Raw genomic sequence first — 26,125 nt, 5'->3', positions numbered from 1 at the left:
CAATAGAACTCACTTTTCAGAAAGTTCCGAGCACCGCATCAGAATCACGTGGCATCATGATTGTCCAAATAGGCACATTTAAAAAAACCCTCATCGCAGGGCTGCTAGTGAAGCGTTTGTACCAGTCTGGCCGTAGATTTTTCTTGCGTGTTCACAAGTCGTCTGTAATCACTCGTCACAACGTCACACCTTGTGGTCACTGACAGGATCCAGCAAGAATCGCGTTCATTGTGTCACAGCACGAACAAAACACATTCGGAGAACTGTACGAACTACGATGAACGACGCGAGATGCATTGGCTAGTGGTGTAAAATATAGAACCACAGAACGTTGCCAGTTGAGTAACACACATCCCGCTTGCTCTCTTACTCTACGGCTCATTTCGTTCTATTTTGTTTCATTTGTTTTGTTTTATTTTGTTTCATCTATTGACCATAGCAACTGTACCCAAAGATTCGCTTTTAGATGAAAGTTTTGAACTTTCTAGGGGGCGTCCTAGGGACATAGGCGAGGGGGAAAGGTAAAGGCGTCGCTACCTTGGACACTTGTTTCATCTAGGGACCTTAGTAGAGCGATCGCCGCATCGACGTCTAGTGAGCACTCCGAGTATTAGCCTTAGAGTTTCCTAATATACACTAGAGGGAACTCTGGCGCTAGTGTCTATGGGAGCTGCAACGCATGGCGCTTCAGCGAGCATGGGAATGATGGATAGTACACATATTTGTCTAATTTTCGTACTTCTGACCTGCTTCTGGCTCCGTGTGTGTTCGTGTGGCTTGGAGCTGTTTTTTCACGAAAACATAAATTAGCAAATGTTCACCGTTTGCGCTTCACAACCTTATTCTTTTAAGCTTACCATTTCGAATCGGGTCACAAAGTTAAAAAGGGCTCGTACTTCCCTTCAAAACAAAACCGCAACCAGCAATAAATGAAGCCGCAAGTACGATTTGCCGCCGGCAAGTATGAAGACTAGGCAAATGCGTGTACTACCCATCATTCCCATGGTCGCTGAACGATTGATTTGTGGGGTTTAACGTCCCAAAACCACCAAATGATTATGAGAGACGCCGTAGTGGAGGGCTCCGGAAATTTTGACCACCTGGGGTTCTTTAACGTGCACCCAAATCTGAGCACACGGGCCTCGACATTTCCGCCTCCATCGGAAATGCAGCCGCCGCAGCCGGGATTTGAACCCGCGACCTGCGGGTCAGCAGCCGAGTACCTTAGCCACTAGACCACCGCGGCGGGGCAGCGATCGCAGCACCAGAGTCCCCTCTAGGTAATTTTAGAAAACTCTATGGTATTAGCAGTTCGCTACGACTACCGCGTTGCTACGACGTGACGCAGGACTGTCTAACGGCTGACCCACACCTTAAGCCCCCCAAAAAACGACTGCTCACGCACCACTACCGCTTACTAGCAATTCCGTACGCATAGGCACTGGATCTTGAGCTCTAAGGTAGTGCCGGTGGGGGATTTTTTCCGTGCGTTCTTGAACAATAAAAATTCCATGCGTGCACGCAAACTAAAAGCGGGCTGCGGGTCTCTGCATGCGATCGGAGTCTTCAGTCTCTCACCGCTCATTAGCAGCGATTGGCATGTTCCGGTAGGAAACACCGGTTAATCACAGCGTGCTTTGTGCCTCCCCAGGTTTTTCTCCTGTGCAACGACGCGATGACCACCAGTGTCAAGGCCACCACCAGTGTAAGCGTTAGCGCCCACTGCTTCGCATCTACACATTATTCCTTTTAGCGGCAGATGGTGTAATTTTCTTGAAATTCCGCTACATTAAAAAGGCATTTTCGGTTTCGATTTCAAAAAAGCGCCTTCTTGATAATGTGTCATGGCAGTGTGACGTCACGGAAAAACAGCAATTCGCGCCGTACTAGCATCAGATCTGCCGTCTGTTCAATAAATACACGTAAACAACGAGTACATTGTCTCCAGCAACGCTGACGGTAATTTCTCTGCTTTAGGCTGCATGCGAGGCGCAGAGATTGCCAACTCAGTAGAACTGCATTGAGTCATCAGGATAATGTCCATTGCAATGGCGCTGACCTGCTGGTGCTCAGCGATGAAAACTTCGAAATCAAAGAAAATATTTTTAACGCGTTGGCTGACTATGGTGCGTAGAGAGTGCTGACGCTGCATGCCAAGGTCTCTTTTTTAGTTAGATGATAGATAGATAGATATCATGATAGATAGATAGATAGATAGATAGATAATAGATAGATAGATAGATAGATAGATAGATAGATAGATAGATAGATAGATAGATAGATAGATAGATAGATAGATAGATAGATAGATAGATAGATAGATAGATAGATAGATAGATAGATAGATAGATAGATAGATAGATGCACTCAAAATCTGAAGTTCGCTAAGAAATGTTTCGTATTTGAAAGTCGTAGGTGGCTAGATAAATAGATAGATAGATACGCTCGATGTTGCCGAAGTTCGCTCAAAAATGCTTGGCATTTAAAAACAACGTTTTTTTCATTTTCTTGAGGCTACGACGAGCTCATTTTAGACAAAGTGCTCGAGGTTCAGCAAGGCCGCAGCGGCCGCATTCTCGATGAGGGTGAAAATTCTTCTGGCGCAGTGTGCCGCGCGACATCAGTGCGCATTAAGGAACCCCGGGGATTCGAAACTTCCTCAGCGCTCGACTACCGTGTTCCTAATGACCATGCCGTCATTTTGGCGCGTGAGAACCGAACAATGGTTAATGTCGCAGAAAGACCCACAAGCATCCGCCGCTGTAGGTCATCTAGTGAGCACAACATTCTGGATTGTATTAATGCTGAACCAAACAAGTTTTAGTAGAGGATGCTCTCAAATAGATTTCGAATATTGCCTTCTATTTCCTAGGCGCGCGGAGCACGTCAGTACGTCTGTCTGCCGAGTAGTTCAAGGACGTGGCTTAAAACGGAGGCTCAATCCTCTATAACCTTCAATAAAGTACAGATACAAAGCCATTTGTGTGCTTTCCCACAGGCGAATATATCGCAATCACTGAGCGCTTACTGGTCGTTCCAAAATGAAACCGAAAGTGACACCAAAGTGGTAAATAGGCTTAGACTTAATTTCGTCTGGGTATATTAGGACAAACAATAGTAAAATCAGGCAAACCTGGTTTCAAACCCGCTAACTAATTCCCGCACACCTATTTTGCCATAAATGTTACATGGCTTGTATATGTATTAGCATTTTGTGGTCACGTCAGCAAATTTTCGTCGTTTTATGTCAGTAAACTTTCAGTCGCTGACTAGCGCTAGTGGTGCTTACGTGTTCGTTCCTTTTCCGTTTTGTTCCGCTGAGCTTGCCAAGATGCACAAGGTCATGAGTTATTTGTAACTGCACAAATTTGCCTGAATGGGTATAAAATTATGCACTTTTTGACATCACTTTACATAAAACATTTTTATGCATGTGTTCAGCGTACATAATTTCCCCTATTCCGTCACTGCAGGCTGACTGCACGCCATCGTGTTCTGTAGTCCCGTCACGCAGAACGCATTTGCTTTTTGCCCTTGTATCCGAGACATCCTCGTATGAAATCAATAAATCAATCAGTCAATCAATCAGACATATCTTACTTGCAGTGCTATGCTCGTCCGCTGCTACGGTTGGCAAAGCCACCAAGCACACCTGTCCCGAGGGCCACTTTCCTTGCAGTGAAGCGAGGAGGCACTGCGTACGACGCGAGTTCATATGCGACGGACAGCGGGATTGCCCGGAGGGCTCCGACGAAAAAGCATGCGGTAGGTATAGAACAGCATTATATGCCGTAATGTAAGAAAGCACTGAGGTTTGGTTGTGTGCACAAACGTTAAGAACTGATTGTCCTTTACAGCCACGCACATAAAATTTTGCAAACGGGGTGTAAGCAGCGTTCACATGGTGCATTCTTTGTTCGTTTTTTTATGCATCCATAAGGAATGTGCACTCGAACTCCAGGTTAAAGTGAAAGCCTAGTAAAATATACAGTGCCAAATAAACGCCGCCGCAAGTATTGCGTTTGCTTCACACTCATTGGTGAGATGTGGGGGACAACGTAATAAACGCGCCCTTTACACGAACTCTCAGTATGACCATTCAGACGTTTCGATGCAGTAGTGCTACTGTAAGTCATGTGCCTCAACGTAAGCCTATCCTCAAAATGAACGACGGGCTCTAAGAGATAAATACAAAATTTTACTCCACAGGGGACGAGAACCTGAAGAAGTTCATCGAAGACTACTTCCAGAAACGGCCTGATGAGGACCGTGAAAAAAAGTCTGGAAAATGCGGTGAGTCTGATTCGCAATACTGCGCGGTCGTATATTGTAGTCACGGAGATCGGCAGAGACAGCGAAAACTATATTGTTGACGGAGAAACATCGTAATTAAATGCCTTGTCCTCCGGTAGTGCGTGAGCACTACTTGAAACATTGTTATTTGTCATGACATCGTATTAGAGCTGGTACCATGGGTAGTGTGAATAAGCGGTTGGCGGCGCGTCTACAGATACACATAACGGCACTTCACTGTGGGCTCTTTGAGCCCATTGTCAACTAATAAAACGCGTTGAGTGTAGCTTGCCGGCAATATTAGTACAGTCACGGCCAATGTTAGAGGAAACGTGGTACGCGTGGCCGCTCTTGTCGGGCCAAGTGGGCGCCGCGCGAAATATTGCGGCGCAAGCGCAATAAACGCCAGAGGTGAAGTTCGATGTGCCTTGTCGGCTACGGTGCCTCCCACTTGGACGTGCCCGACTTAGGTTTCACAGCTCGAGGTGAAATGGGAAGCAACGTAGCAGATGACGCGCAGCTAACTCTGCCTGTGGCGCCCACTGCACTTGCGTCGTAGTAGTTCGCACGGTGGCCGTCGTGGGGCTCCGGGTAGCACGGTCACCCACTTTGCATGCCTCCTAACAGTGGCGGCGACTGTACGTTCTTCATTACCGAACCAATTCACGAAACACCTTCAGTATTACTATAAGTAGTGCCAATGAAGCAATGCTCCCCCTTGGAGACATTATGCGTTTTCGCGCTGTATGACGTTTTCCCATAGCAGTGCTGTTGTAGTCGAGGTTGGCCACGTGTCGTAGCAAGTGAATTAGCACCTTTCTAAACCGGTACGCGCTCATTCACCGCTAAAGTACTCGGTACAGATGCTTAACAAGAGGCTGAAATTTGCGGCCTCTGTTTGCTGCCCGCGTGTTTCCTTACCGTTTCAGGACTATTCAGATGTGGCGCAAGCGGAAAGTATGGAAAGCTGAAGGCTCCCAACCCCACCAAAAAATATTCCGCCTGCCTTCTCCCCCCATTGCCCCACGCCCAAGAACATGCATGGTCGAAACACTGATGTGGACATATTTCTGTATTGAAAGTATGAACTCAGTGCATGAATGTGATACGTACCTTTGTATAGCCTTGTGTGTGTTACCTAATATGCTATGTCGACTGTTGCCCGAGAGAAGAGCAGTAGCTGGCGCCACCCATACCTAGGCACGAACCTCTCCTTAAATACATTTTAATAAAAAAAATTTGCAGATACCACGCAGATTGGTAATCGATCATATGCGAAGCATGAATAAGGAATGTTTACATGTTACTTTAAAATAAGAACAACGTTATGAGGTGGAGGTAAATGATGCCATAAATGACCTCCGTGTCATCGTTATCTTGTTTTAATGTGTCGTTTACCTTCGTCATCTATTCACGTCACGTGATACAAAGTTTACTAATGCGGAGTTAGCGAAACGACCGCGAGCACGCTATGAGCGTGGTATGTTGTGATGTTCTTACATGACACGCGTGCCTTGACTATCATGTTTGCACCCCTAACATATTTCGCCATCCATTGATGTCCCATAACACCACATTCGGTATATGTGGAGCGAGCAAAACGGCTGCGAGCGCATCCTGAAGGGCCCAATATCCCCCCATGTAGCGTTGACGCGCGTGCTCGCTGGGCACAGCGACGCTGCGTTAGCGAAACGGGTGCACTCTATCGCCTGACGCCAAGCGCGACCAGCGTCCGTCGGCGCGGCCCGACGGCAAACGGCGTGAAATGCGACATGCTGAATTTCGTGCCAATGCCATAGAGTAACATTATTCTGTGCCTACGCGTTACTCAGACAACACTGCGTCTCTCTCTTTTCGTGACGAACGGTCACCAGACGCGCTGAAACGTGCATGTGCCAAAGCAACGCAGCACGGCGCGCGCCTGCGAGTATATGCAGTACCGGCGCCTGACGTGGCAACGCCGGCGTCACGCGACGAAATGAAGGTCCGCGAGCGTGCGCACCGCGTCATGTCGAAACGTATGAGCGCCTTGACTGTGGCATGTAGTTCTGCTCTCATATGACACGTCGTTGTCGTCGTCATCATCATCATCATCAGCCTGACTACGTCCACTGCAGGACAAAGGTCTCTCACATGTCCCGCCAGTTAACCCGTTTCTGTGCTTGCTGCTGCCAATTTATACCCGCAAACTTCTTAATCTCATCTGCCCACCTCACCTTTTGTCTCCCCCTAACCCACTTGCCCTCTCTGGGAATCCAGTTAGTTACCCTTAACGACCAGCGGTTATCCTGTCTACGCGCTACATGCCCGGCCCATGTCCATTTCTTCTTGATTTCAGCTATGATATCCTTAACTCCCGTTTGTTTCCTAATCCACTCTGCTCTCTTCTTTTCTCTTAAGGTTACACGCACCATTTTTCTTTCCATTGCTCGCTGCGTCATCCTCAATTTAAGCCTAACCCTCTTTGTAAGTCTCCAGGTTTCTGCTCCGTAGCTAAGTACCGGCAAGATACAGCTGTTATATACCTTCCTTTTGAGGGATAGTGGCAATCTACCTGTCATAATTTGAGAGTGCTTGCCAAATGTGCTCCACCCCATTCTTATTCTTCTAGTTACTTCAATCTAGTGGTTCGGCTCCGCGGTTATTACCTGCTCTAAGTAGACATAGTCTTTTACAACTTGAAGTGCACTATTACCTATCTCGAAGCGCTGCTCTTTTCCGAGGTTATTGTACATTACTTATACGTTTTCTGCAGATTCATTTTAAGACCCACCTTTCTGCTCTCCTTGTCTAACTCGGTAATCATGAGTTGCAATTCGTCCTCTGAGTTACTCAGCAATGCAATGTCATCGGCGAAGCGCAGGTTACAAAGGTACTCTCCGTTAACTCTTATCCCTAACTGTTCCCATTCTAGGCTTCTGAAAACCTCCTGTAAGCACGCGGTAAATAGCATTGGGGAGATTGTGTCCCCCTGCCTTGCACCCTTCTTGATTGGTATTCGGTTGCTTTCTTTATGAAGCACTATGGTAGCAGTTGATCCCCTATAGATTTCTTCTAGGATGTTATTATATACTTCATCAACGCCTTGATTCCGCAGTGTCTGCATGACGGCTGATCTTTCTACTGAATCAAACGCCTTCTCGTAATCTATGAAGGCTATGTATAGTGGTCGGTTATATTCTGAGCATTTCTCTATTCCTGATTGATAATATGAATGTGGTTGATTGTTGAGTAGCCTGTTCGAAATCCTGCTTGTTCCTTTGGTTGATTGAATTCTAATGTTTTCTTTACTCTGTTAGCAATTACCTTTGTAAATAGCTTGTATACTACAGAGAGTAAGCTAATAGGCCTGTAATTCTTCAAGTCCTTGTCATCTCTTTTGTTATGTATTAAGATGATGCTAGCGTTCTTCCAAGACTCTGGTACTCTTCCTGTCAGAAGACACCTCGTAAACAGGGTGGCTAGTTTTGCTCACACAATATGTCCTCCATCTTTCAGCAGATCTGATGCTACCTGATCCTCACCAGCAGCTTTGCCTCTTTGCATGCTCTCCAAAGCTTTTCTGACTTCTTCTATCATTACTGGTGGGGTGTCATCTGGGTTACTGCTAGTTCTTATAGTATTAAAGTCGTGGTAGTCCTGGCTACTGTACAGATCTCTGTAAAACTCCTCCGCTATTTTAACTATCGTATCCATATTGGTAGTTATTTTGCCTTCTTTGTCCCTTAGTGCATACATTCGATTTTTGCCTATCGAAAGTTTCCTCTTCACTGCTTTGACGCTTCCTACACTTTCAGAGCGTGTTCAATTCTCTCCAGTTTATACCTTCTTACATCGCATACCTTACGCCTAATAATCAGCTTCGAAAGCTCTGTCAGTTCTATTTTGTCTGTTGTACTTGAGACTTTCATGATTTGGCGCTTCTTAATGAGATTCTTCGTTTCCTGGGTAAGCTTGCCAGCGTCCAGTCTAACTACCCTGCTTCCAACTTCCACTGCACACTCCGTAATAATACTCGTCAGATACTCATTCATTGTATCTATGTTAAGGTTGGTTTCCTCACTAAGAGCCGAGTACCTGTCCTGAAGCGAGACTCTGAACTCCTGTACTTTACCTCTCAATGCTAGCTCATTGATTGGCTTCTTGCGTATCAGTTTCAGTTGTTCCTTTCTCAAGTCTAGGCGAATTCGAGACTGTGCCATTCTATGGTCACTGCATCGTACCTTGCCAACCACTTCCACATCCTGCACGATGCCTGGGTGTGCACTCATTATAAAGTCTATTTCGTTCTTATTTTCACCATTAGAGCTCCTCCATGTCCACTTGTGGTTTTCTCGTTTTCGGTAGAAGGTATCACATATCATATGACACGTATCTCATGATTATTATGTTTGCACCAGTCACTTACCATCATCATCCATTGGCATCACGTAAAACCAAATTTGGCATATTTGAAGCTAGCGAAACGGCCGCGAGCGCATTATGAGTGTGGCATGTAGACAGGTTGTTACATGACAAGCATGTTATGATTATCATGTTTGCACTAGTAAAATAGCTTCGTCATCCATTCACGTACCGTAATACCAAATTTGGTATTTGTGACGCTAGCGAAACAGCCGCAAGCGCATCGTTAGCGTGGCATGTAATCATGTTTTTACATGATACGCATGCCATGAATTTCATGTTAGGGTCTCTCGCTTGTGTTGGCCATGCAATCATGTCGTACCATACCAGTTTTGCAACATGCCATGTGAAGTAAACCACCGCAAGAGCTGCAGTATCATAAAATATAAATAGTGACATTCATGAACATCATGATTTTCATGGTATGACTAGTAAAATATGTTCCTCTTACTGTCATGTTATGTAATACCAAGTTTGGTATTGATACCATTATCGAAACGGCCAGGACAGCTAAATGTCGTAGGCGCCTAGATAGATAGAGGCTAGATAGATAGATATTTGGGCGATGCCAAGCGTTCTCTATGATTTGCTTAAACTGCAGAAACAGCAATCAAACTCAAATGATTCTGTTGAGCGCGGTGTTTGACGGCAATACCCAAGAATCTCGACAAACGCAGCCACTGATCTTATTACAGTGCATGTCCCCGCTGTGGTGGTCTAGTGGCTAAGGTACTCGGCTGCTCACCCGCAGGTCGCGGGATCGAATCCCGGCTGTGTCGGCTGCGTTTCCGATGGGGGCAAAAATGTTGTAGGCCCATGTGCTCACATTTGGGTGCACGTTAAAGAACCCCCGGTGGTCGAAATTTCCAGAGCCCTTCACTACGGCGTCTCTCATGATCATATGGTGGTTTTGGAACGTTAAATCCCACATGTCAATCAATTATAGAGTGCATGTGCAGCCAAGCAACCTACAACGCCCCGCTGGAAGGGTCAAGTGGCTAAGGTACTCGGCTGCTGACCGCAAGGTGCGGGCTCAAATTCCGGCAGTGGCGGCTGCATTTTTGATGGAGGCGAAATTGCTGTCGGCCTGTGTGCTCAGATTTACGTGCACATTTAAAAACCCCAAGCGGTCGAAATTTCCCGGGCTTTCGACTACGACGTCTCTCATAATCACAAGGTGGTTTTGGGACGTTAAGCCCCGCATATAAATCAACCAATCGAGCAACCTACAACATCCTAAATCCTAAGGTCAAATGCTTCTGTACATAGCGTTGAGCATACGTACAAGCACTTAAACTGGCGCTAACACTACGAAACAAACCACCTTTTGAAGACGTGCACGACGTAAATGCACATTCAATCACGGCGTGGCTAGCAGATGACACAGGGAGAAATTCACCTGGAGGTATGCTTTCGCAGGTAGCCGCCAGGTGGTGACTGCACTTGCCCTCTCGGCTGACTAGTCACAGCACTGGTCGGCATTAGTCAAACGTCGTCTGCAAGGTAACTTAGGCCGGTACCCCGCCCTGGCAGCTGTCGCCGTAGAAGATTCCTGCACCGGGAGAGCACGCCGAGCGAAACAACAGGTGCACGCTCTCAGTGCAGCGAGAAGGCAGGCGCGGTGTCTGCGATGCAAGCGCCACACTCACTCGCTCAGTTGTTTGCGCCACCAAGCTCAGCAAACGCTCTCCGCACACGCTCCCCACCCCGTCGTCTTCATGGAAGCCAACCGCGAGATCAGGCACATAGTCGCCTGCGTCCCATTTTCAAGGAGCTTTGCTGATCGGTTGTGTTCGTACACGGAACTGCTAGTTTTTTAGGAGCGAAGCTTTTTAGAGTGTGGGTCAGTCCCGCGTCACGTCGTAGCCACCCGCTAATAATCGGGGTGCTCAATAGATAGCGCTCGCTTTGCTTGTACTCGAACTGCTCATTAGATGGTGCTGGGGACGCTCGCTCCACTCCGATGCGTCGAATGCGCGTGCTCTTGCCTTTCGTGCTCTTGCGTGTATTCGACCATGGCGCACTTCCTCTTTCACCGGCAGTCACTGCACTTGTGCTCCTCGCTATGAACGACGAAGACAAGGTGGCAGAGCGGAGGGCTCGGAAAGCGGCTGCAGCACACGCTCCCCGCCAAGGGGTCTCGCAATAGTCAAGGGGTCTCGCAAATTGAGCGCTTCAACATCTTAGTAACACTGAAACGATGTCATAGCTAGGACAACCATTCGATATTGTTGCGCAGCAGCATGCTCTCGCATCATCTGTCGAATGTTTCTGATGTACTTTGTTGTCTTAGAATTCTAGTAAAATAGCATTTTATTTTAATCAAGATTGAAGTTGTCCGTGCCGGGTTTTTAAATATGTGAATTCACACAATAAATTCATCAAGTTCGTTTTTTTTACTTGTATAGGGGAGGTCAAATGTTCGCATGCCACGATGCCCTAGGATTACTTGAGATGCCAGACCGCAAAATTTTTACTACCCTTGTACACGCAGAAGATAAATTTGTCTTTCACGTATTCCTCGTGTTGAACTTTCGAAAAACATCCACCTCGATGGAACAGTGGCTACTGTGCTCAGCTGCTCATTCGAAGGTCCCGGGTTCGATCCCGGTGACGGCGATCCCATTCATACCGGTGTCAGACGGGCACTTTTAATCGCGATCAGTATCGATCCGGATTAATCACGATCCAGAAAAGGTGCTGCTACACGGTCACTTTTAATCAGGATCAGGCGTTATCGGGATCAAGACTATCGTGATCCCAGCATCGGAATCTGCCCGAAAGATCGCGATTTTGCTGCCGTTTGCACCCCCCTAGCTGAGCTTGTTGAAAGCACCATATTAAAAAAAATCCAGCATAATAGCTCAATAAAAACGTTTTGAAACAACTAGCTGTATATAAAAAAGCAAATTCTAAACTTTTTTATTTGAAACAAACTCTAAAATATTGCATAGTTTAGGATTCGCATCAACCGCATGTAGTTACGGGAGAGCAGACGGCAAGCAGATGGCAAGCAGTCGACCGTTGCCTTCAGCGCTTACTAGTTCAAATCTCGCTCCGTCGGAGCTGTTGGAACACCTAGAAGCGAACTGATTATGAGTGTCGCAAGCCTTTCGACTACGTCGCAACGTACGCGCACTTCGGGGTTGTATGAAGAGATCTTGAGAGTAATTGACCGCTGGCAGCAGTGACTTGAATAGACTTGAGGTGCCAGAAGTGAAACACTGACGCGTGCAACGAGATTGACGCTTCGCTACGACAACACGGCTACGAGCGGGGGCCATCAGAAAAAAAAAGTGAAGGTTATTAATCTCACACAGCAATACAAGTAAGTGCTAGGAAAATTTCAACGAGTGATGGATTTATGAAATTACTATCGCAGTGGCCTGCAAAGTTTTGGACGTTCGAGTGGTTCTTGCACGAATAACGTTGCTGATAAAGGGCTCTATAGATATATTGTGCGTCGAGTTTTATCAGTGACATGTTTTACGGCACGCAAATGCCGCCTGGAGCATTTCATCTGATGCAAGCTTGAAGCGGATTAGCTTGGGCCGTGTAGCAGCGGTCATGAAGTTGGTCGCGATCAAGAGAACTCATCCGGATCACCCTGATTGCGATTAAAAGTGCCCGTGTGACACCGGTATTAGATGGAGGTGAAACAGTAGAGGCCTGTGTGTTGTACGATGTCAGGGACAGTTAAAGAACACCAGACGGTCAAAAGTTTCCGAGCGCTTCACTACAGCGTCTCTCATAATCTCATAAGCATTGCGTGGTTTCGGGACGTATAACCCAAGGTATTATTAACTTACGTTGAACGTGTTTGACTTTTACGAACATAGAGCATTATCATTGCGAACAATGTGTAAGCAATAGTCCTAAATACCAGCGGTCGTTCCGTAGCACCTCTTGCTTCAATTTTTCATTGTGGAGCTGCTCCTGAATGATCAGCGGGCTTTACGTGCCATGCATTCGACGTAATCACAGATCTGATTGCTCGGAATACGGAAACTAGTTGTGAGAAATTTACCTCTCTCTCTCTCTCTATATATATATATATACATATATATATATATATAAATATATATATATATATATGTGTGTGTGTGTGTGTGTGTGTGTGCGTGTGTGTGTTTGTGTGTGTCAGTTTTTCTGCGTGCACATATATGTCTGCGCACCACGTCTTTCTGAAAAGGCTCGTTCGACCCCACCTCTGCCTTTTGCCGTGAAGTCTGTAGTGATCAGCACCATCGTTAAGTAACATCACTTGCACATGAGACCCCCAAGAACAGGCTCCTGTCTGTTGGGGCAGTGAGGTGGCAAATATTGATTGCAATAACCCACCAGTCTTTTGCAATCGCCAAGGTTGGCGCAGTGCTCACATATTCAAGGAACTGTCACGGCTGCTCGATTTTATTGATCGGCCATGTCACTGTCAAAAGTTGCGCAAGAAAAATCGACCAGTGAGCGTTAAACCCGTAGTGTTGCTAGGTTCTGTCGTGACAACAGCAAAAATGGCACGTCACTTTGTCCGCGCGAATCCAACGCGTCTCGTCGAGTTCTTGCGGCACTTATAAATATTCAAGAAGCGGCAGCTGTTCGGACTTTTCACGCGTGCCATGTTTTTAACAATATAGTTGTGGCCCGTGCCTTGTGAGTGCTGCCTAACGGGATGCACTGATTGAATGAGTTGTTTTAGAAGAATTGGCCAGCGCAGATCCCGACTCGGAAGTTCTCGGAAGTTCTCTAGAGTTTTGCAACCCACGGCACTGCGAGTCACTGAGCCTACGCAGTAAGAGGTAAACGCCGTAAGTGTGCAAGGATTGAGCTATTCGTGCAAGCAATGCTAGTGAAGAATCATATTCATTTTGCCGTTTAAGTTCGCAAGAATTTGGTCATCATTAGGATTAGGAAGATGGTAATGTGTCTATCAAAGAAGGTGGTGTTTTTAATAAGGTCATGCCTTTCTCGTAGATTGCAATCTCTCTATAGCTATCCTCTTTCCGGCCCTTTTCCCCACCACCGTACAGGGTAGCAAACCAGTTCGTCTAGGTTAATCTCCCTGTCTTTTCCTTTTATTTATTTTTCTCTCTCTGTCGCAATCGAAATATGGCTGATCCCAACTTCGTAAGAATTGGTGTAACACGAAAGTAAAACATTTTGTTACTGAAACCTAACAGAAAACCTGATGGCAAGATATGTATAGGTGATGTTATTAGAAATTATTGTAATGTAAACCTGAAGAAAGAAAAGTGTACGAGAAGGTGACTGTTGCCGGCAGGGCCCTTGCGATCTCTGCACTCGCGAGTCAAGGTGGGCCACTTTCAGCATCCTGTACGACCGTTCATTCCAAGGCCACTTCATGCCGCAAGTGTTAGAGGTTAGGAAACGTGAGAGCCAAGTGTTAGAGCATGATGATTTGCTCGCGTTGCGCCGAACCACACGCTACAAACTCCTGCGCCGACACGGTAGTCATGTGCTGCAATTGCCTCGGGTCCCACAACGCTTCGTCAAATGACTGCCCCAAGATATAGAATGCAAAAGACATTCTTAAGCGCATGGTGCGAGACCGGTCGTCTCGTCGGGAAGCTGTTGCTGTCGTCAGAATGCAGCGCTCCCGACACTGTAGTGGTTCAAGGAACTCTGTGACACGTGGTTCACAGGTGACACGACCTCCTTTGCTTCCTACACCATACGTGTCCGCGTCAGTTTCGGAAGACAGGACCACACCAGAGCGCATGGACACCGATAATTGGCCGGCATTACCAAACCTGCAGCCAGAGCCACAACCATAGCCAGAACCACAACCGCACTCAAAACCACAGCAAAATCCACAGCAAATGGAACGGTCGCAGCAGACCGAGCCGACATTGACCGAGTCAATGACAGCGCTGGTTAACCACGCCATGCATGAAAAAGACCATGACATCCCTGTGACGCTACGATCTATCATAGAGAACATATTTATGCTTTTGAAAAAGCTAAATACTTCTTCAGCTCAAACAGCCCTGACAATGCTGGAGGTTCTTAATCCAGTGTTTTCAGCGCTTCACTAGTCCTCAAGGATCGCCCATGACCCTCTCCAATGTCGCAATTTCCCTGTCGCATGTAAGAATGCTGAAGTCATGTCGGTCAGAAACGTTCCCCGCCTCAGTGACTGACTGACTGTACATCTTTGTGCGTGCAGTGCTCTCCTTCACTTTTTCTCTCTCTCTCTCTTTAATCGCCATCCCCCTATCCCCAGTGTAGAGTAGCAAACCGAACGCTCATCTGGCTAACCTCCCTGCCTTTTCTCTTCGTGTTCCTTCCTCCTCGAAGAACGCGTCCAATGCTCCGTGAACTGAGCTACAGGGGGGGGGGGGGGGGTATCCCTACGTCCACTTCAAAGGGTATATATGCGCATTTTGGACCTGGGGGTATTGGTCCGCGCCGCTAGTAGCCATGACACCGAGAGTGGAACAATTGTTTCGTGGCGGTTGGTGTCACGTGAAGCGTTATTTTATTGCGAAGTGGTAGCTGGCTAATGATCCCTCGCACACTATGTACGAGAGGGCACAAAGTGTGCCAGAACGGGATCCTTGTTATGAACGAATGAAAGAAGCGTAAGTTTAAAGGAACCCTGAAGAGGCAAATAGTTTTTCTTTTAATAGTAAAAGCCATTTCGAAATTTCAAAATTACCAGGCTGGCCAAAAGATGACGCTTGGCAAGCGATAAAACGCACAAAAAGGATGTGGCTGACGGCGTCACCTTGAAATTCCTGCACCAAGTGCCATGACGGCATGAGCTTAGACATTGTATTCTCCTTTTCATAAACGCCTCCCTGGGCACCGCCATAGCCCTCCTTAGACTGTTCAAATTGGCCCGTCCCCTCAAAAATGCACTGGCAACGCTGTGCCCTTAGCCTTTGTACTCCCGCGCACAGCCCATCATGGCGGTGTTTTTTTCCTTCCTGTGAAAAGGTGTATACAGGTTAAAAATGCACCCTGTATGTTAATATGGGCCAGGGACTTATACACCAAGTTTCGTGAAGCCCCGCCGTGGTGGTCTAGTGGCTAAGCTACTCGGCTGCTGATACACAGGTCGCGGGATCGAATCCCGGCTGCGGCGGCTGCATTTCCGATGGAGGCGGAAATGCTGTTGGCCCGTGTGCTCAGATTTAGGGGCACGTTAAAGAACCCCAGGTGGTCGAAATTTGCAGAGCCCTCTACTACGGTGTCTCTCATATTCACATGGTGGTTTTGGGACGTTAAACCCCACATATCAATCAATCAATCAAGTTTCGCGAAACTTCGCCAAGCACGTATTACCTAAGTACAAGTAAAGTTTTGAATTAGCGGTGTCACGTAGCTGCATTTCGGCGCGAACTTGAAAAAACGGTACTTTTGACTTTGATTTACTCCTCGAATAATGATCTTACAGTGGTAAGTTTAACGACGTTACAGTTCTTAAAAACACTATCAACCTAAACCAATCCATCGTCTCACATTAGTGTCTGTCTAATGACTTGTTTTATTTGTTAGATACAATAATAATGACAACATAGAGAGAAATAATGGAATGTTATTGGAAGTAATTGCAATGTAAATGAGTCAAAGAAAAGTAGACGAAAGGCAAAATGCTATCAGCAGGGATCAAACTTGCGACCATCGAATGAAGCGTCTGATCCTCTACAACTGAGCTACGGCGGCGGTCACTCCTCGGTCAATTTTATAGGGTATATATGTGCACTTAAACGTGGAAGCCTCAGCGGGCATCATGAGTAGTCATAAGGCGAGTGTGAGGAGGCCTTTCTCTATAGAACAAGGAAAGGTGGTAGTCCAACCATTTATGCGGAGAAGCACAAGAAGACGCGGAGCAGATTCTTCTACATTGTAAAAATTATGACAGGCCTCCAAAGAAACTTTTACAAAAACTATATTCTTTGAATAAGCCACCTCAATCGATTGCGGAAATCTTGGGTCCATGACCAAAAGGAAAGCTACAAGCTACTACAGCGTGTGCACTTGTTCACTTTTTGGAAGAATAAAAAATATCTCAAAAGTATTAAAAGAAAAAAAAAACTGTGTTATCGTTATTGATAGCCGGTATGTTTCATAACAATATTTTGGTGTTTCACTATGGTGTAATGTTTTAAGGGTGAAGCTCCTTAAGGCGTGAGTCTGTACATCCTCCGATATATGTAGTAGTAATTGTAAGTAGCCACCGGTAGCACATACCCGCTCTAGAGCAGGTATGTGTCACATGGAATGTGATATGAGAGATGGTTGTACTTGGAGGGTTCACTAGATGAACGCAAAAACGGACGCACGAACGGACGGGCAGACAGACTAGCAAACGAAAGGACGAATGGATGGTCGCACGGAAGTACAGACGAATTGACGCACGAAAGAACCGACAGACGGATGGATGGACCCATGGACGGACGCTTAGACAGACGTACAGATGCATGGATAGACGCATGGGTGGTCGCGCGGATGGACGGAAGCAAGAAAGAATGAATGGATGGAAGCACGGATGGGCTGACGGATGCTTCGCCCCACTCATCGTCGTTCACTCCGTGGATATGCTGTTATTTTTCGTGGACACGTGAATTGGCATGATTACTTGTGTTTTTACAAGCTCTGTATGGCGTGGATGCATTTATATGTGGTGTGGACACATTTCTGTGAGGTGTGGACACATTTAAGTATTGAAAAACGTGGACCTATTGTGTAAGTGTCGTGTTATGTACATTATATAGCCTTGTGTTTGCTACAAACTATGGGATGTCGACCTTCGTACAAAAGAAGAGGAGTAGCCGGTGCCACGCATTGGCACCAACCTCACTTTATATACGTTTATTAAAAAAAAAAGGCGAGTGTCACACACTCTATTTTGGCTGTTGGCTACACGTATACATAGGTTATCTTATTGTGAGCTGACAGCTGACCGGTAGCAAGCAAAAGCAGCATCAAGCTTCTGCTTTTTTTTTTTCTCGAATCAATTATTGTTAGGCTTTCATCTCAGGATTGGTACATTGTTTACTGCGACGTCCCACATATTCGCCACGCTATGAATAGCGTGCCCGGCGATTCTTGTCGATGGCCAAGAGGTCGTGAGTTTGACTATCGTCAATGTAACGTTTTTTTCAAGTTCTTCTTTTATATGAGATCATGCATTTTCTGACATCATTTTCGTGACGAAAACACGTCAAGACATGGAAAACACGGCATGGAAAACACGGCATGGAAAGATTTAGAATGGGAATTCTCACAGTGTCTTTTATGCAACCTCCAAGACGAGTAGAAAGTGAAAGCCGCCTTCTTACTCTGATTTTCCTTCTCAGTGTATGTATTACTTTACCATATTCCAAACTACACTTCAGAGAGTTTCACAGCCTTTGTAATAAGCCTGCCTTTGAGTTTGACTGATCGTCGAAATTATACAATGACGCCATCATGAGACGTCATGTTCTGACTTCATTGTGACGTCATAATTAGGTCGCTATGGTGGCTCGAATTCCCGACGTCTTTGAAGTTATCGTGAATTTATAGGGTGACATCATTTACGTCATCTTCGAATGAGGTCATGTGGCTTTTGGTACGCCGACCGCATACGTACATTCACTTGAGTATCACATGAATTTGACGGACTTTTTATAGTGAAAGCTGTCATGAGATCACAAGGACTCATTCTTGGACCGCAAATGTCTCTAGCTTTCATTGATAACAAGAACCAGAATCACGCGAAGTATAAAAAACTATAAATAATGGAAGGTAGCATCGATTGGGTGGGAATCGAACCATGACCTTCTGCGTGGTAGTCCAGTATTGTGCCTCTGAGCTATGCCAACGTTTTTTTTCCTCTGTTACTTGGTATTTATTACAAATGAGGTCAAGGAATGCACATAACGTACGTATGGAAGGCCACCCCGACAAATGTATTATAGCCATTACAAAACGAATTCCATACAACATTGTGTTCTTAACGGATTCTTCAGCAGTGAACTTCACGAACTCCGAATATCAGCCCGGCCGAAACTTTAGTTGTTCATAAGACGCTTGAAGCATCGTTGCTTGAAACGCCGATGCAAACTGACCCTATGAAGGTTTCAGGTCAAAGCATCCGTAAAGCACATATAAGCAAGCATCAGCAAAGCGCAATGATGCCTTACAAGGTTGTAGCGGGGCACCATGATTTTCCAAAAATAGACAACAATCGAATAGTGGACGCTTGCCCACTGCAGAAAAGTTATTTTTATGTCATTTGTACTATCTGCCGCAAAAATGTTAAAAAAGGCTCTATAGAAAGGCCGCTCTTGTAGCTTTCACTATCACTGTGCTGCGCGTCCCGCACAGGCCTGGCGGTTTTTTATTTAGTTTTTTTATCTATTGACGCCAATGCCGGTCTCGCGAAGTGTCGTCAAGTGAATCAAAATCTCTATTACAAGCTTCAGTATCCCAAAGAACATGTTTACGGCCAACTTTACTGTCTAAGCTCCATGACTAAGCCTACAACTGAGAAACATTAGTTTTATACCTTTCTTTTTCATTGCTTATTTAAAATACTTTTGTTTTTCTATTTCAGATTGGATCCATCCCGGATGCCGCTGCTCCAAAAACAACAGCTTCTTTTGTGAGAACACCGGCCTGCGGGCCCTACCACCAACCATTCCTCAAAACGTCACAAACCTGTAAGAACAGCGGAAATTTACATACTTTTGTAGATATTCAACTGTGGATTAGATTTTTTTTGTGCATGCTACTCAGCCACATAATTTTATCAGAGCCGTAGAGATGGTTCTAGGGAAGGCAATCAACTATATGTGAACTGCCATTTCGACAGGCAAGTCGATACTTGATAAAGGCATTCTACCAAGGTTCGCCTCGGTGCATACTTTTGTGGCAGCTTCATAAGCGAGGTCCTTGCCCTAGTTGCCGCAATCACTTGGCAGTGCTGAAGCATGACGTTTTAGTGGGATAGTGCCAGAAGAATCTGTTTTGCACCCTTCTGCGCCTGTGTGCATTGTTAATCAACAACGACCCAATTAAGGTTGAGATAGCATACAGCACCGAGTGCAACAAGTGGGCCTTCGGTGAAACTATTGTGCATTTCTTGTGCTTTTGTCCGACTTCATTGAACGAGACGCTTCGCTATGGCATTGCTGTCGAATACCTGAACTTAAGCATTTTTTCAACGTTGCGAGGATACCGCGACCACACGGCTGCTCATCACATTTCCAAACGGCAACAACTGCACTTTTTTTAAATATTACTGTACTGATTCACATTCTGTGATATCAAGCGGCAAATTACTACGTCGGCTGAAGCACTGACGTTTCTTTCCTCTTTAACTTTGCTTACCCGTTGCCCAGTGCAGTGTTGCCTTCCGAGCTCAGCTCCGGTTAATTTCTCTGTCTTTCTTTTATACCGTGGTCACGCACACGCTTTTGATCACAATCGGGCCTTATCCGAATCGTATCTCTTCATCGCGATTAGTTCTTTACGCTAGATGAAGAAGGGTGCCGATCAATGGTGAGATATTAGGTCCCAGATAGGCTTAATTACGATCAACATAGCATCGTCTCACACCAATACTATTCATATTCTGTTTCTCTCATCGTCATAGTGTCGCAAGCATAGCTGAAGCAGGTTCAGTGAAAGTAATCGTCAACAGGTACGAACACAGAAAAAAATTTGGTGGTGATACCATATATTTATAACAGGTGACGAAGGGTAGAAATGAAAAAAAAGAAGGCCAATAGCTTCATTATTTCTATTTCATTTTCAACCCCTACGAAATTTAACATTCTTTTCTAGAAGACCCCGTCAAAACGTACGAAAATGACAGTTTGTGAAAATACACACCAAGAAAAAGATTGTAGTGTGTGCGATTGGTGTCAATTATTGGATTACAACCACTTGAGGAATAAGCTATACTGAGTAGACTGGATAGATGCCTCAGCGACAGGATGTGTGGGCATATATACACCCCCCCCCCCCCACACACACACACAAAAATAACAGCCTCATAGTTTTCTTTGCAGTACTGTGAAAGAAGTGTGTGTACCTGTCTTGCTCTGATTACTGATTCGGCGACTTCTTACAAAAACGTAAAGTAAATGAGTGAAATTCGTCGTCATATTTTCACCGGTGACAACGAGTGTATAAGTAAACCATTAATTTCATTAAATGGATAGAGAGTTCGATTAATGGCACGATTGTTTATCACATTAACATGCACCCATGCGCGTCACTAACGGCACTGTCAAAAACAACCAAGTGCAAGGTTTAATAAAGTGTAAAGAAGGGCTGTATATGTTATGTGATGATTCAATAGAACTTCGTTTTTGAACGTCAGAGGCAAGTGAATGTGAATTTCACATCGTTTTTTGTCATGTGTTTAGTTTGCTTCATTCTAAAGATGAACGACAAACAAGCCGAACATGCACTCTGGAGCAGCTGTTCATTAAAGAAATGAAAAGAAATAGTATGGGGTGAATACAACAGGGCAGCGCTGATGTAAATCTCATGTTTAGTGCCGTATTACGTATGGTATGTCTCATTACGTACTGTGACGGCTGCTCGGCACGCCACATTGCTGGCGTTTACTTGCGCACAGGCTCTTAAATGGAGAGGCGGCTGGAGTGAGACGCTGTGCGGACGTGTTTCGCATGAGCTCCGGCCCGGTGACCGACTATCGGCGGACGCGCTTTTTTCTGGACTTGCTGTCAGTGGGCTCGTCTGCAGGAAGTTGCCCTGTACCTACGGACACCACTCGTTTAGGCAAGTTTTTCCCCGTTTTTGGAGTTTCCGAGATTTTCCTATCAACCCCGCGGTGGCAAGGCTAGGCCTATCTCCTAGGCCAAGCCTGGCCTGGGCCGCGTCGCCCGGCGTCTGACTTGCGCCCGGTGACCGCGGGTCTTGTTGGGCTGAAGATGGAGTACTACGTCGAAGGGGAGACTATAACACCCGAAGATTTTGAAGCGGGAGAGTGGGCTCCAGTGCTGAAGACACAGGACCGATTTAAGAAGACTCAGCATGGCGACAACGCCAAGAGTAAGCCTTGCGAGACGCAGGCCGGCAGCGACGGGCGCAAGACGCACGGAGCGCAGCAAGTCAAGCGGGGGAAAGCGCCGGTATGGAAGAAACGCGGACCGTTTCTCAAGTTGCCAGCCACGGATTTCAAGATTGTGTACAGGCCCCAGAACTGGGACTTGAGTGTTGTGACAGCGAGAGAACTCGGATGTGCACTGAGAGCAGCAGCGCGTCTAACGAGTGCGATTGCCGCGGAAGAAGACATTGTGCGGGTTAATGGCACAAACAACACGTTGACGGTGAGCACACCGTGCATAAATCGCAGTGGGGCATATGCGACTGTGAAGACGCTCAAGCTGGGTGATCGTGACCTGCCGGTTTCGGCGTTCGTGGCGCCGTTGGAGAACTCCGTGCGGGGAGTGATTTATAATGCTTATGATGGATGCCCAGTGGAAGAAGTTCGGGCGGGATTCCTGAAGAAGAATTAAGGCATAGACATTCTGGACGCGAGACCTCTGGGAAAGTCAAAGGCGATTCAGATTACGTTCGGGGGAAAACGCATACCCCGGCAGATTACTTACTGGAACTGTCTGTACGCTGTGATTCCGTACAGAAATTTAGTCGAGACCTGCTACAATTGCAGACGAGTTGGACATCGAGCGGACGTTTGCTATCGTCCGAAGAGCAACCTATGTCACCGTTGCGGGAAGGACCATCCTGCCCCGCCAGAAGGAGAGCCACCTACGTGCACGCCGGTCTGCATCGTGTGCCATGGTGCGCATCACACAGGGAGCCGGAACTGCAAGTTTCGCCTGGCTCACAAGCCACCGACAGGCCGGCAGCAGAGCATCGAAAGAGAGAGCGAAGCTGGCAACGAAAAGCGTTCCTCGAGGGCCACGGAGCGGTCACCGAGGGGTAAAGAAGGCAGAAGCAAAAGCAGGGACCGGTCGAGTTCCTTCCCGCCATTGCCAGGGCGCGGGGGCGGCCAAGATGGTGGACGAGCATCCAGTACCAACAGCTGCGCACGCGACACCAACAAAAAGGTGAGCTTGTCAAGCACGGCCTCCCAGAACGAAACCGCTCGAGAGAGGGAGTTAGCAGCGCTGGTTCAGCGACAGGGAGACTTGATTAAAAGAATGGAAAACAGAATTGCAGAGATGGAACGCGCACTTAGAAACGACCAACGGCAGGGGACACAGGCACCAGCAGTGCAAGGCCTACAGAAAGCGACGCAAGAGGCGTCTGCTCGCGTACAGGAGAGTGCAGCTATGGAAGAGGAGAATCGGGGGACAGTGAAGAGACAACTGCCGGGGGATGAGGTAGCTAACGCAAAACGATTAGCCGAAACGTCACCAGTAGACATGCCACAGCCTGTTTTTAAGGTCATTAGTCTTAAGTCGGATGTAACAACACTTGCGGATAAAGTAGGCAAACAAGGGAAAAGACAGGATAGGTTGGAGGCTCGAGTCGAAAAGATCGAAGCCAGATTAGACACAATAGAGGAGCGTCTCGGCATGCTCTCCACTGAATTTAAGGATTCCCAAACCCAGGTCATGGGCATGTTTCAGCAGCTTCATACTCTATTGGAGGCAAGACTGCCTCCCGTGGGTGGCCAAGTGCCATTAGTCAACCTCGTGCCTCATCATGGCGCCTCGCCAGCAAATTGAGGTTTGGCAGTGGAACTGCAGGGGCTTTCGTCAAAAGCGGGGTAACCTGCAGTTGCACGTACAAAATCTGCACAGTAAACCAGACATAATAGCCTTACAGGAGGCTAGTGGTTCCGTAAAATTACCTGGATTTAAGGCATTTACAGCGCCAGGAATTGATTCAAGGGGCGTATCACGCGTCTTCACAGCCGTGCTAGTCCATCGCAACATCACTGCCATTCAGCATTCCGTAGATAGCAGCAGGGAAGACTCTGTCTTGCTTGAGATTTTGCCTAAACGAAAGTATGAGAAGAGTCTGTTTTTACTTAATGTGTATAGTTCTCCAAAAGATAACGGATTGGGCTTGCCACAACTCCTGATTCAAACTCAACGGTTAGCAGCTCGCGCTCCGCTTATAGTGGTAGGAGATTTCAATGCGCCTCACCCGGAGTGGGGTTATATTCGAGCCAGCCCAAAGGGCAATCGGCTTTGGCAAGTTGCCTGGGATCTGCGATGGACGCTGTTAAACAATCCACAAGATCATACGAGGATAGGCAACAGCATAAGCATGGATACCTCCCCAGACCTTACGTTTTTTAGAGGCATCAGTAATGCAAAGTGGATTAACACGCGACAAGCGCTAGGAAGTGATCACTATATCCTTTCCACGACGTTTAGCGCTGCGAAGCATAAAGACAAAGTGAGGGGGCATAGAATTACAGATTGGGACAGATTTAGGAAAAACAGAGCAGACACTGTAAACGGGAAAATTAATGACCTGGATGCATGGGTACAGGCACTCAAGGAGGATGTAAGTAATACCACGGTAGAAGTGCCAGTCGAGCAGGAGGAGTTTACCGCTGACTCGAGACTATTACACATGTGGGAAGCGCACGCGAGTCTCTTGAGAAGGTGGATGAAGCAAAAACATAATGGCGTCCTTCGCAGAAGGACTGCCAAGTTAGAACGTAAAATCGAAAATTATACAATTAAGTTACAAGCCAAGCAGTGGGGCCAGATTTGTGATCGCATGAATGCACAGTTTGGATGCAAAAAGACATGGCAGCTGTTAAGGCATCTTTTGGATCCGGCAGCAACAAAATCGGCGCAACGGGGGCAAATGACTCGGTTAATGCATCAATATGAAGGCACAATTGGAGAGTTTATACAGGAACTCCGGAATCGGTACATAACTGATAGAGTAGACGGTTGCTTGCCACACTACTCGGGGGTGGAAAACTCAGACCTAGATGAAGAGTTCACAATTGCGGAGGTGGAGTTTGCCATGGGGCAGCTGCGTACTACGTCTGCCGCAGGTCCGGATGGAGTTACTAATAAAATGCTGAGAAACCTAGATTTCAAATCGGTCGGGGCGATTACTGACTTGATAAATGAGTATTGGGTGGCCGGGGAGATCCCAGCACAATGGAAGCATGCTAGGATTATATTTATTCCGAAGCCAGGCAAGAAACTCTGCTTGGAAAACCTGCGCCCCATATCGCTGACATCATGCGTGGGCAAATTGATGGAGCACGTGGTTCTCAACAGGCTTCAGAATTATGCAGAGGACAAGGCCATCTTTCCCCCAACTATGATAGGTTTCAGGGCCAAGTTGTCCACACAGGATGTCATGATACAGTTAAAACATGATGTAGTCAATCCCGGGCATGGCACGGGCACCAAAGCTGTATTGGGGCTTGACCTGAATAAAGCTTTCGACAATGTTTCGCATGAGGCAATATTGAATAACCTATCGGAAATTGGCCCAGGGGTCAGGACATTTCACTACATCAGATCATTCTTGGAGGGCCGAACCGCAGAAATTTCAATAGGAGATATCAAATCGGACTCATTCGCGTTGGGAGGCAAAGGGACGCCGCAGGGTTCAGTTTTGTCACCGTTCCTGTTTAACATCGCCTTAATTAAAATACCGCCGAGGCTGGAGGAGATACCGGGACTCAAACACACATTTTATGCAGATGATATTACTTTATGGGTAACCAGGGGTAGTGACGCGCATCTGGAAGAAACACTGCAACAGGCAGTTAATATTGTCGAAGAGTTGGCAGGGGAGGCGGGACTTTCATGCTCTCAGCCAAAGTCCGAGCTCTTTGTGGTTCGGGACAAACCCAGAGGGCTACATGCAAGACACTCTATTCCGCCACCGCCGTTAGAGGTAAAGGTAGGGGGTAGGCCGGTAGCTGAAGCTCAAACGATTAGAATTCTTGGCCTATATCTGCAAACTAACAGGAAGAATAGGGTGGCCCTTGAAAAACTTAAGACCACGGTCAATGCTACTGTCAGACTAATCAGAAGAATCGCTAACCGTAAGAGCGGGGTTAAAGAAAAAGAACTCTGTAAGCTGGTACAGGCGTTTGTGCTCAGCAGGATTACTTACGCGACACCTTATATGAAGTTGGATGCCGCAGAAAAAAATTGCCCGCAGCTTCCCTCGGGGGAACACTGAGGAGGATGCGGACCATATAATTGGTTAACGGGGTGTTAAAGGGCGACTTACTTGGGTCGATGGCTAAATTGGTTAACGTGGTTGTGAAATGGGGTGTTAAATTGCGACTTACTTGGGTCGATGGCTAAATTGGTTAACGTGGTTGTAGGAGGGGGTGTTAAATGAGTGAACACGTACACACGTATGCGAAAGGGCGGCGCTGGTCGAAGGGACGTCGATCATTGTGTTTGTGGATTCGTTGGAATTCATTTCACCGCGACCTTGGACGTCGACGCGCCGTACAAACCAACCGACGAGCGGC

At 46.7% G+C, this 26,125-nt stretch overlaps 2 protein-coding genes across 2 annotated transcripts in view; one reads left to right on the top strand and one right to left on the bottom strand.

Annotated features, from left to right (window-relative positions):
• Positions 1-26,125, top strand: part of LOC142817881 (uncharacterized) — a 219,502-nt gene that overhangs the window by 48,468 nt on the left and 144,909 nt on the right. The window contains exons 3-5 of the mRNA XM_075895814.1: positions 3,607-3,765; positions 4,210-4,293; positions 19,262-19,367. Of these exons, the coding sequence (XP_075751929.1) occupies positions 3,607-3,765; positions 4,210-4,293; positions 19,262-19,367 (349 nt within the window). The remainder of the gene's footprint in view (positions 1-3,606; positions 3,766-4,209; positions 4,294-19,261; positions 19,368-26,125) is intronic.
• LOC142817882 (scoloptoxin SSD976-like) overlaps positions 1-26,125 on the bottom strand; it is a 454,431-nt gene that overhangs the window by 306,810 nt on the left and 121,496 nt on the right. The gene's annotated exons all lie outside the window — the stretch shown is intronic.

Source organism: Rhipicephalus microplus, chromosome 5, assembly GCF_043290135.1.
Source record: "Rhipicephalus microplus isolate Deutch F79 chromosome 5, USDA_Rmic, whole genome shotgun sequence".
Taxonomy (NCBI): domain Eukaryota; kingdom Metazoa; phylum Arthropoda; class Arachnida; order Ixodida; family Ixodidae; genus Rhipicephalus; species Rhipicephalus microplus.
The sequence above is the reverse complement of the archived record's forward strand: the minus strand, read 5'-3'. Positions and strand labels throughout refer to the sequence as shown.